Genomic DNA, 12993 nt, shown 5'->3' on the forward strand with positions numbered 1-12993 from the left:
AATCAGGAAATGATTTCCCTAGGAATCAGGGGTAGGCAACCTTGGCCCTTTTATGACTCGTGGACTTCAGCTCCCAGAATTCCTGAGCCAGCCATGCTGAGGGGATAGGGAGAGGTTTCCAAGCTGAGCCACGCTGGCTCAGGAATTCTGGGAGTTGAAGTCCACGAGTCATAAAAGAGCCAAGATTGCCTACCCCTGCCCTAGGTGGTTCAACAGTCTGGCCCAGTTTTTATTCTGACTGGCAGTGATTTTCCTCCAGAACCTCCAGCAGAGAAAGGCCCTTCCACAACAACTGTTAATTAGACCTCCTTCCTTTTTTTTTTAATGCCATGATCTGAATCTAAGTCTTTCCACAAGGAACACTAAGCTCTCTACCCTCTAAGCTACGGGATTTTTAATGAAAGAAAACAGCGAAGAAGCTCTATTGCTTGAGGCAACAGGCTTCTCTCACCCAATGTTTTCCTGTATAATGACACAGTGAAAATATAATTCCTAAAGCACGAGGTATATTAGGCCTCAGGAAATAAAACTGCCCCAAATCCCTAAGCAATCCCAAGAGTCTTTGCAATTTTATCTCTAATTAGTCAATACCCTGCTTGCTGTAAACTACTTTGCAAAGCCAAGGGCCAAGCGCCCTTGAAGTACAAAGGTATTTTATGACCCAATTTCTACTGTTTTTGTATACTAAAATATGTCTCTATATATTATGATCCCCTTAGTGACACCTTTGGCTAGCTTCCCCCCCCCCCCCGGGAAGCTATATAAACCATTACAGCCAGAAAATCCAAACTCACAGAATATATGGAATGGAAGTGGCCGTGATCATCATCTAGTCTAAAGAAACTACTGTCACTTATAATGTTCTAAGATAGTCCTCAACTTACAACCACAGTTGAGCCCAAAATTTCTGTTGCTCAGTGAGACGTTTGTTCAGTGAGTTTTGCCTCATTTTGTGACCTGTCTTGCCACATTTAAGTGAAGCAATGCGGCTGTTAAGTTAGTAACATGGTTATTAAGCGAACCTGGCTTCCCCACTGACTTTGCTTGTCAAAAGGTCTCCAAAGGTGATCACGTGACCCTGGGACACTGCAACCGTCATGTGACTCAGGTGCCAAGTTCTGAGCTTTGATCACGTGACCATGGGAAGGCTGCAGTGGTCATCAGTGGTGAAAACAGGTCATAAGTCACTTTTGTCAGTGCCACTGTAACTTTGAATGATCCCAAAATGAACTGTTGCAAGTTGGAAGATTACCTGTAGTTCTTCCTTTTATAACAACACTCAGTATGTCACATTTATACTTTTAAGTAAATCTTCTTACAATTCAAAGGAAGGCACAGTGACATCACGTCCAGAAACTATACAAGCAAGACAGGTATATTTTTAATTAAGCAGGCGGCGAAGCTTTGTTAACCCATCAGCCCACCCCAGTATTCTTAGATCTTTACCTGCTTTCCTAGCCTGCCTTTGTCTTCTGTTTTGACATCAGTGGATTCGTTAAAAATCCGAAGGCACTCCTCCATTGGGTCAGACTCAAAATCCAAATCCTTCTCTAGGCCAGAATAATCAATCTCATCATCAGAGGAAGAGGAAGCAGCAGGAGCCTGGGACAACTGAAGCTTCTTAACATTGGCTATTCCATCGTAACAGGGAAAAGTCAAGTCAGCATCCTCTCTGTCTGAGTCTGAACTCACATCAGGGAATGGGAGAAGAGGCTGGCCCCCCTGCTCCTCCTCTCCACTCTCATCGCCAAAGAGATCGACGTGGCTCAAGGCCCGCTGTTTAACTTTGCATTTGGCCTCTGAATTCTCCTTGGCCTGGGAATTGGGCAATGTTTCCTTGGACCTTTTCAAGGCAGGTTGCTTGTCTTTCCTCCTATTCTGTTCAGTTTCACTGGAGATTTTGGGCTTCCTTTTCAAGTCTGCAGCCTGGAGCTTGCTATTTTTTCTACTAGTCCCTGATTTTTCAGGAGCGGCAGCAGCTTTGCCAACATCTTTGTTCTTGCCAGAGTTCTCCTCCTTAATTCCAGGCGTGATCACAGATTTCGATTTCGTGAGCTTCAGGCCATGCCTATCAATGTGGGACTTGCTTTGTTTCTCCTTACTCCTTTCCCCATTTTTGTGCTGGGCCTTCGTATCCATCTTCTCCTTGTCTCCTATTTTATCGTGATTTTTCTTACCAGGTGCCTTGTGGTCATTCTTCTTTTTCAGCTTATCCTTTGACGCCACTTTGTTCTTTTCCTTTGCTTTCGCATCTCTGTTAGAAGGCACTTTGACCAACTGGGCATTTTCCCCCACTAAATCTTTGACAGCAGTTCTTTGAGGGCTCTCGATGTCTCCCATGTCATACTGCACGGCAGTCTCTTTCATTTGTCGAGGACTAGTATCGATCTGTGGGGTTCCCTTTTCCTTGGCTGCACCCAGTTTGCTTTCTGAACCTCCTTTAGATTTAAGGGGGATGGTAGAAGCTTCTTGGCATTCATCCTCCGAGTCAGAAAACCTGGCAATGGGCTCATCACTGCTAGTTTCGTCACAATATTTCTTGAATGAAAGAGAATACGCCTCCTCGTGATCAACTTCTCTCTTCCGCTTGGTCCCCTTTTGTTCTTTAGCTTTGCTCAACAGCCTGGCGGAATAATTTGAAAGGGGATCATATTCTAAATCTGTTGAAGGCTTGGAGTTGTCAATTATGTATTTGCTATTTACAACGGGGCTGCTGTACTTCTTCGGCTGACTGACCACAGTGGGAATATATTCCAGTGAGCTGCCCTTGCATTTCATATTGTTGAAGGAGTCCAAAGTATATTTGCTAGACTGACTAGCAGCAGCCACTGCAAGAGGAGTAGGATTGTAATCGTTATCACTATTTGCATTGTAACTACCTGGGTTATACTCCAGAGAACTGAATGAGTTGGATGTTGCTAATCCAGCAGCCTTAGAAGCAAGTAAAGGAGGTTCAGATGAGCCATACTCTTTAGCTGTCTCCAGCAGCTCTTCATACTTCTTTTGCTCACGTTCAACTTCATTCTTGGCAGCTTCAATTGCCTTGTCAAACAACTCAAGCTCCAGAATTCCAGAGGCTGACTGGACAATATTTTCCAAAGTGCCATTGCTGTCCTGGGCCACAGGTTTGGGAAGTTCTGGGTTATAGGGGTCATAACCACACCCTGAAAAAGGAAGAAAAACAAGAATATTAGCATCACCAGAATGCCCATCAAATCCCAATGATAAAAACTCATTTGATTATAAAAGATGTGAAAGCGAAGAACCAACTGCCATAAGGCCCTCAGAACAGTCTACATCAGCAGTCGTTCCTGTCATGTCATCCAATCTCGCTGCATAAAAGTATGGCTGAAGAGACTTCTGTATTTTCTCGCTCTTTTCTTTAGACTTGTGACACAAATCCCTGCAGTAACATGAATGCGCTTGCATTTCTTATCTAAATTTGAACTCGCTTCAACAATGAGATGGGCGGCATATAAATTTTATAAACAACTTTCCAGATCTTTCCTCCTACCTAAAATTGATAATATGCAACTTCAACCCCCATATATAGGAGACCTATCCATGACAAAGTATTATCTTTCGGGTCTCAAGCAAAGAACTTAGGTTGGGTTAGCGCTGTCTCTAGTATTTCACATTGGTTTGTAAAAATAATGGAGATTTTCAATTGCTTGGCCTTGAAGAAAGCGAGGAATGTTAACTGCTAAGTTATACAAATAAAATAATTATTATTATTATTATTATTATTATTATTATTATTATTATTATTATTATTATTATTATTATTATTATTATTATTATTATTATTATCTAGGTATACCTTCTTTCTAATTGGATTCAGGAGTAAATCTCAGCTAATCAGATTATCCTGTTCCTATGGGAGTTATCCTAATGCTAACATAACTAACAGTGATAGAGGATAAATCTATTATGGAGAAACTAATCCTCCAAATAATAACAGGCAAACTGCACTAAAAGTAGAACATGAATTAGCACACACCAATAATGAGACTGTGGTCCAAAATGAGAGACAAAGCCACAGGACTATTGCAAGAAAGGTGAAGGAACCTTAGCCAACAAAAGAGACAGTCAGCAGACAAGGACTGGAGGGGCATGCTTCGTTTGGAGCACAAATGAAAAGGAGACACGCATTAGCCATTTTCACTTCCAGTTCATGGTGAACAAGTGTCATGAACTTTTTTTTTTAAGTAGAAATATGCTTTTAATTTCTAACTGAATCCCTAGTGTGGAGGAAATATAGGAGAATTCTACCATCTCTTTCACATAATATTTCTACCTGATAAATCTAACTGTACTGAGTTTATGGAGGTTCGCTTTGATAAGAGTTAAAAGGGGTTTCATAAACGTTCAAGAACCAAGTTCACCTACAGCCGTGGTGATGAACCTATGGCACGCGTGCCACAAGTGGCATGCAGAGCCCTGTCTGTGGGCACGCGCACCATCGCCTTAATCCTAGGCCTTCACCTGGGTTTTATAAAACCTTTTCGCTTTAGGCCTCCGCCGCCTTGTGCAAAAAAAAAAAAGGTTCAGTCAATCAATTTCAACTTCTCGCGGGGGAAAAATAAGATCTCACAAAGTTGGAATTGATTGATTGAACTTTTTAGTCCCACCCAGTCTGCCGTTACCACTGCAGGCTCGCCCACCCAATGGGCCACACCCACCCAATGGGCCACACCCACCAATGGGCCACGCCCACCTGGCACCCGACAATACATAAGTGGGCTTTGGGTTGCAGTTTTGGCATTCCATCTCTAAAAGGTTCACCATCACTGACCTACAGCCATTAGCCATGATAGTTTGGAATTCTCACTGTCATCCCCGACCCTCTTCCTTAGCCACATATGCCAAGAGAAAAGACTTGGAAGAAAGTTGCACAACGCCTACTGATACACGCTATCCCCATTCAGGGAACACTGTTACTACTAGTAATTTAAGAATGCTGAGGGCTCCAGTAGACAGGAACAAATCGACCTCACGTTGTGAGAAAGGAATAGCTTAGGCAACAGGGATTGAGCTCCACCTCATCTAATTAATGTCTTTGGAAATATCAGCAAAGACTCCTCAGAACAAGACGAAACAGGGACCTATTGCAAGAAAAGTTCTAGGAAAAACCTATTGCTTTAAAAAAACCTGTTTTCAACTCCCTTTTTTTAAAAAAAAATGTCGCTTTTTCTTCCCCTCTTGAAAGCTAAAGATAAGACTGCTGTAGACAAAGGAGTGGTTTATCCAAACCACCCCACGTGGAAACATATCTCCACATCCAAAGTTTGTCTCTTCTTCTACTCTGAAACTCTACTCTCTCTACCTTCTGAAGTTATCCAAACTTCAAAACTTAAAATATGCCCGAAACGTTGTTTTGAGCAGGTCTATGCATTTACGAGAGCCAGTTTGAATGGTTAAGGCACCAGGTTAGAAGCCAGGAGACTGTGAGTTCTAGTCCTGCTTTAGGCGTGAAGCCAGTTGGCTGACCTTGTGCAGATCACTATCTCTCAGCCCTGGAGAAAAGACAATGGCAAAACACCTTCCCAGAAAAACCGCACGGGCTTTTTCAGGCAATCGCCAGGAGTCAAAAACTGACTCAAAAGGCGCACAGAAATACATTTATGGCTACCTCATGCTCTGTAGCACTTCAGGAAGATTTTACTGAAACTGCAATTCAAAAATTACTTTAGAAACTCTCGCAAGTTTCACTCCTGCAGAATCTGCATTTAAACACATGCCAAGGGTTTGAATCTTTCTTGAACATCTGCAGTTCAAAACTTAACATGTCTATAATTAGTAAGAAAAGAACTTCATATGCAGAGAGTACTTGAATGTTGGTCAAACCAGCTCCCAAACCCTAAAAAAGATTTATTTTAGTAGCCTATTTTTTTAAAAAAGCATTTCTTAAGGAGTTAAAAGTTTCTGATAACAAGTATTGGAAAAGTCCATTTTCTGTCTGAATATCTGAAAAACTGCCATCACTGACAGTAGATCAAAATCTATAATAGGTTAGACCTCATATAAGGAGGCTTTTCATGTCCCTAAAGTTAGCCACTGTCTAAAAACGTGCCAAAAGAGACCATCGTGGACTTAATTACAGATTAGACATATCCCAATTCAGTTACATTTTTCCCTCTTCTCAGAAATATATATTGGGAAAAGCTCAGGAAAATAATACTACCTGCACAAAATCACTTTAAATTCTGAATATGTTCCTGGAATAAATACCTACCAAGGATTTTAAGCTTTCAAAGAAATGTACAAGATCCAAGATGCATAAACATTTCATATCTCAGATCCTTTCCTTCCATACCATGTTCTTGTCATGTAACATTTTAACCACAATCTTAACGCAATTCCAATTGCTCAAACAATAAACACTGTTCTGCTATTAAAAGCTGAAAGGGGAAGACTTAAGAATGTAAGTAACATTTTATCTTCCGCCTAACACTATATACAACTAGATGATGCTATTTAATTGATTTCTAAACTTTTTCTAGTCAATGTTTTCATAAATAAGTCCAGAATTACCTAAAAAGAAAATGTTAACCAATGTTTTGGACACAGGTGGCAAAGAAGAGCTAAAATAGCCCACTGATGTATAAAAACTAAGCAGCTCTTTTGTATAACATTTTCAATAGTACAGCCAGTATGTAAAAAGACTGCCACTATGTTATTTCTTTCTGACATAACAAAGGTAAAATCATAACCAGTGGACAGAAATTTTATTTTCTTTTTACCTGGGCTCTCATGCACAGACAGACAATGGAGATACTTGTTCATACTTTCATCCAAAGGTCTCCTTCCCTTTTAAATGTCTTCTTTGCCTCTGCAGCCACCCTGACACATCAAGCTATCAAAACATCTCCTACTGTACAACTGCCAGCTCTTGGACAGCAAAGATAGTTGAAGACTGGAGGACAGCAGACAGGAAGCTTGTTAGTCCCACCTTCACATACACTGCTCTTAAAGAGGTACTTCCCTCTTAAATTACCCCATTCTTTAAAAAATAGCTCACATTCAGAACAAGCACCTCACATACACCAAAGCTCCAAATGTACAGTAGACAAATTTCCACGTTATAAACTATATATAGTTTAAAACTAGTAGGAAGTTGCAGCTGATTCATAAGGCAGCAACCATGTGCTTCCTAGCACCTGCTATCAGAAGCAAATTACGCCTTTGTGGAAGTCCCTACGCTAGATCCTTATAAGCTTATAGAAGCCGTTTAAAGGCCTGGTTGGGTTTAAAAAGCCCGATGTGGCTTGGCAACTACCTCCGGGACTGCGTACTCCAAGCAGGCTTGCTCCAGCCAATGCTGCCATCTCAGGACAAACAAATAGCCCCCGTTTTCCAGGGGACTGAAGCTAGAAAGTGCCATTTCTCAATGACATCACCCATTCTTTGAAATACTATCACCCTCCCTATTTACATTTAGGAAAATGCTGAAAACTGATTTTTTTTTAAGTGTGTTTGCGCTTTAAGATGGCATCACATGTGTTAAATGTGTTGAGCTGATTGGTTAGTAATACTCAACTGAAGGCGTGTATGCACTGTTGCTGACCTAGTTGCAATTTTAATGGAGTTTACTATGGTCGCTTTATATAATTTACCATGGGTGTTTTAATTCTTTTTGTACTGTTTCCTTATGTTAACCACTGAGAGTTATATTTTAATTGCAGTGGCATATACAGGGAGTGCAGAATTATTAGGCAAGTTGTATTTGTGAGGATTAATTTTATTATTGAACAACAACCATGTTCTCAATGAACCCAAAAAACTCATTAATATCAAAGCTGAATATTTTTGGAAGTAGTTTTTAGTTTGTTTTTAGTTATAGCTATTTTAGGGGGATATCTGTGTGTGCAGGTGACTATTACTGTGCATAATTATTAGGCAACTTAACAAAAAACAAATATATACCCATTTCAATTATTTATTTTTACCAGTGAAACCAATATAACATCTCAACATTCACAAATATACATTTCTGACATTCAAAAACTTAACAAAAACAAATCAGTGACCAATATAGCCACCTTTCTTTGCAAGGACACTCAAAAGCCTGCCATCCATGGATTCTGTCAGTGTTTTGATCTGTTCACCATCAACATTGCGTGCAGCAGCAACCACAGCCTCCCAGACACTGTTCAGAGAGGTGTACTGTTTTCCCTCCTTGTAAATCTCACATTTGATGATGGACCACAGGTTCTCAATGGGGTTCAGATCAGGTGAACAAGGAGGCCATGTCATTAGATTTCCTTCTTTTATACCCTTTCTTGCCAGCCACGCTGTGGAGTACTTGGACGCGTGTGATGGAGCATTGTCCTGCATGAAAATCATGTTTTTCTTGAAGGATGCAGACTTCTTCCTGTACCACTGCTTGAAGAAGGTGTCTTCCAGAAACTGGCAGTAGGACTGGGAGTTGAGCTTGACTCCATCCTCAACCCGAAAAGGCCCCACAAGCTCATCTTTGATGATACCAGCCCAAACCAGTACTCCACCTCCACCTTGCTGGCGTCTGAGTCGGACTGGAGCTCTCTGCCCTTTACCAATCCAGCCACGGGCCCATCCATCTGGCCCATCAAGACTCACTCTCATTTCATCAGTCCATAAAACCTTAGAAAAATCAGTCTTGAGATATTTCTTGGCCCAGTCTTGACGTTTCAGCTTGTGTGTCTTGTTCAGTGGTGGTCGTCTTTCAGCCTTTCTTACCTTGGCCATGTCTCTGAGTATTGCACACCTTGTGCTTTTGGGCACTCCAGTGATGTTGCAGCTCTGAAATATGGCCAAACTGGTGGCAAGTGGCATCTTGGCAGCTGCACGCTTGACTTTTCTCAGTTCATGGGCAGTTATTTTGCGCCTTGGTTTCTCCACACGCTTCTTGCGACCCTGTTGACTATTTTGAATGAAACGCTTGATTGTTCGATGATCACGCTTCAGAAGCTTTGCAATTTTAAGAGTGCTGCATCCCTCTGCAAGATATCTCACTATTTTTGACTTTTCTGAGCCTGTCAAGTCCTTCTTTTGACCCATTTTGCCAAAGGAAAGGAAGTTGCCTAATAATTATACACACCTGATACAGGGTGTTGATGTCATTAGACCACACCCCTTCTCATTACAGAGATGCACATCACCTAATATGCTTAATTGGTAGTAGGCTTTCGAGCCTATACAGCTTGGAGTAAGACAACATGCATAAAGAGGATGATGTGGTCAAAATACTCATTTGCCTAATAATTCTGCACTCCCTGTAAATGGAACGTGGTGGCTCAGTGGGTTAGGACGCTGAGCTTGTTGATCAGAAGGTCGGCAGTTTGGCGGGTCAAATCCCGAGTGCCGCGAAAAAGAGTGAGCGCCTGTTACTCGTCCCAGCTTCTGCCAACCTAGCAGTTCGAAAGCACGTAAAAATGCAAGTAGAAAAATAGGGACCACTACGGTGGGAAGGTAACAGCGTTCCGTGCGCCTTTGGCGTCTAGTCATGCTGGCCACATGACCACGGAGACGTCCTCGGACAAGCGCTGGCTCTTCAGCTTTGAAACGGAGATGAGCACCGGCCCCTAGAGTTGGAAACGACTAGCACGCATGTGCGGGGGAACCTTTACTTTTACCTATAAATGGAATAGTGCGACTCACTGAGTATAACTTAGGTTAGCATGTATTTATGAATTACCCAATTACTAGAAGGTGGCTACTGTATACATTTTTGGAAAGGGGAAAGCACTAGACATAGCCAGTCACTCTGATACTGATGACTGGGACAACTGAAGAATAGATTATAAAGCGATCAACTTGAAATAGAAACTATTCAAATAATTTAACAAAATGGCTACCAGCCAGAAGAAAGCCAAGGAGAACCAAAGCAATACCAGCTCAGCCACTGAGATCTTCAACTGAGGTCTTACTCGCTCTGTTGCTGATGCAAAATGTCCAAAGGATCGTCCCCTAGCAAGGGCTTTCTTGTTTATGATGTCACTGGCTTTGGAAATACAATGGTAATAAATAATAGTTTCCACTTCTTTTCCTCAATTCTATAGCATGATGGAAAACTAGTGGAAAAAATCTGTAAAACCAATTCACAATCCAGCCCCAAATTATATAAATATATATTTTATGGGAGAAGACAACAACTGCAGGACAAGATCCTGCAGGAGAAGGGCAGTGTGGACAAGCGTGGAATCTGGCAGGGTGAGAGCTGTGAACCATAAACACAAAGCTTTCGCTGTGTCCCTGCATAACAGATACAGTGGCCTTGCTGACCTTAATGGGGACATTAAGGAGACAGGTCAAGGTAGCTGTGATGATCAGGTTAAGGCTTTTTGGATAAAAATTTGGTGGAATATGCAGAAGATCTTTAAGCAAAGGATAAAGTTTTGTCCGCAATTGTTTTTGCTGGGCATAATTACAGACGCTACTGTTGTGGACATTAAGTTGATGTTGAATTTAATTACAGCAGCAAGACTATTAATAGGTCAATATTGGAAAAAGGAGGAACTGCCGACTATAGAAGAATGGACACTAAAAGTTTCTGACCTGGCGGAAATGGCAAAGATTTCGGCTTACTTGAAAGATCATTCGCAAGAACGTTATATTATGGAGTGGAAAAAGTGGTTTGATTATATTCAGAACAAATATGGGACTAAAAAGTTTCATTTAGCATTTGAATAAGTTTCCTTTTCTTTTTTCTTTTTTTCTTTTTATATGTAACATTAGTATTGCTTGTAGCCATTTTATATGAGCTAGAGGGCGATAGAATTAATAGTTTATTGTTGTTAGCATATGGATGTTTATGATTGTTCTTTGTTTTTATACCTTGTACTTAGCTCTGGGAAGTGGGGGGGAGGGGGAATGGGGGGGAGGGATAGGGAGGGTTAGGTAGGGGTGGGGGGAGGGGGGGATTGTTAAAGATAAAATGTACTGTAAAACTTTTCAATTAAAAAAAAAGGTAGCTGTGATGATAACTCAAATAAGCAGGGGATCGTGGTCCGAGATGAAGAACTTGTTTTTGACAGGGAGAAGTACGAATCAGGTATTACACTTCAGTCATGCAAGAAGAGCAAGGCATCCAAAAAGAGAAGCCACCTTCTGGTTGGTGATTCAATTATAAGGGATGTAAACTTAGGAAACGACACAGAGGTTTCGAAAGAGGTCAGGTGTCTTCCAGGTGCTACTGCTAGTAGGGACAAGAAGCGTATTTTTAAAATAGTCAAGAATGCCAGCAAGGACTGTAATGTGGATGCTATTGTGGAGGAATATTTAAACTAAACAATGGGGACAGTGAGTTAATTGATACAGAACATCCCTGTCCCCGGCAATCTAAAAATTATAGGGTTATCAATGCATGTAACATTGATGTCTGTGTGGACAAGTATATCAACCTTGCTATCAAGCAAAATCAAGCTTTTAATAACGAATGCCACACAAAGTGCACTAACCAAACAGGTGGTAAGAAAATAGGGGAACTCAGGCACCCCACAGGTTATGTAGAAAGTAAACACAGAGTCAGTCATAAAGGACTCAAATGTCTATACACCAATGCACAGAATATGAACAGTAAACAGGGTGAACTAGAAATTCAGGTAAATGAGGGAAGATATGAGACTGTTGCCATTAAGGAAATATGGTGGGATGAAACCCACAAATGGAACACACAGCTAGAGGGATTTAATATATTTAAAGAAACAGAGGAGGTGGAGTTGCTCTCTCTATAAGAAATAACTACATCTCTACAGAAATAGAGCACAACAATGATGAAAACTGTCTTGAATGCATTTGGGTCAATATAAAAGGGGGGGGGAGAAATGATACTGCCATAGGTGTATACTGTAGGCCGCCCAACCAAACAGAGGAAATAGACGAACAGTGCTAGGCTGCATTAACAGAGGGATAGAATCAAGATCATGTGAAGTATTAATACCACTTTACAATGCCTTGGTAAGGCCATACATGGAATACTGCAGCCAGTTTTGGTCACCACGATGTAAAAAAGATGTTGAGATTCTAGAAAGAATACAGAGAAGAGCAACAAAGATGATTACGGGACTGGAGGCTAAAACATATAAGGAACGGTTGCTGGAATTGGGTATGTCTAGTGGCTCAGTGGGTTAGGACGCTGAGCTTGTCGATCAGAAGGTCGGCAGTTTGGCAGGTCGAATCCCGAGTGCCGCGTAACAGAGTGAGCGCCTGTTACTTGTCCCAGCTTCTGCCAACCTAGCAGTTCGAAAGCATGTAAAAATGCAAGTAGAAAAATAGGGACCACTACGGTGGGAAGGTAACAGCGTTCCGTGCGCCTTTGGCGTCTAGTCATGCCGGCCACATGACCACGGAGACGTCCTCGGACAAGCGCTGGCTCCTCGGCTTTGAAACGGAGATGAGCACCGCCCCCTAGAGTCGGAAACGACTAGCACGCATGTGCGGGGGAACCTTTACCTTTTTACCTTTAGTTTAATGAAAAGAAGGACAAGGGGTGACATGATAGCAGTGTTCCAATATCTCAGGGGTTGCCACAAAGAAGAAGGAGTGAAGTTTTTCTCCAAAGCGCCTGAAGGCAGGACAAGAAACAATGGATGGAAACTAATCAAGGAGAGAAGCAACCTAGAACTAAGGAGAAACTTCCTGACAGTTAGAACAATTAACCAGTGGAACAACCTGCCTCCAGAAGCGGTGAATGCTCCAACACTGGAAGTTTTTAAGAAGAGACTGGACAGCCATTTGTGGTTTCCTGCCTGAGCAGGGGGTTGAACTATATGACCTCCAAAGTCCCTTCCAACTTCTTCTTCCTATTATTATTATTATTATTATTATTATTATTATTATTATTATTACTACTACTACTACTACTACTACTACTACTACTACTACTACTAAACATTGTCCATGGGGTTGCGATGGGTCGGACACGACTTCGCAACTTACAACTATTACTACTACTACTACTACTACTACTACTACTACTACTTCAGAGAAATCTCTACCAAAGCAGTTTTAGAC

The 12993-nt window shown here is 41.5% G+C and overlaps 1 protein-coding gene across 7 annotated transcripts in view; it reads right to left on the reverse strand.

Moving 5' to 3' along the window:
• REXO1 (RNA exonuclease 1 homolog) overlaps nucleotides 1-12993 on the reverse strand; it is a 56934-nt gene that overhangs the window by 39105 nt on the left and 4836 nt on the right. For all 7 annotated transcript variants that reach the window (XR_014028678.1, XR_014028679.1, XR_014028680.1 and 4 more), the window contains exon 2: nucleotides 1447-3164. Coding sequence is in view for 3 of the 7 variants with exons in the window: in XM_081345786.1 (XP_081201912.1) it covers nucleotides 1447-3164 (1718 nt within the window). In the remaining 4 variants the exon portion in view is untranslated. The remainder of the gene's footprint in view (nucleotides 1-1446; nucleotides 3165-12993) is intronic.

The sequence above is a fragment of the Vipera berus genome (assembly GCF_964194415.1).
Source record: "Vipera berus genome assembly, chromosome: 1".
Lineage (NCBI taxonomy): Eukaryota > Metazoa > Chordata > Lepidosauria > Squamata > Viperidae > Vipera > Vipera berus.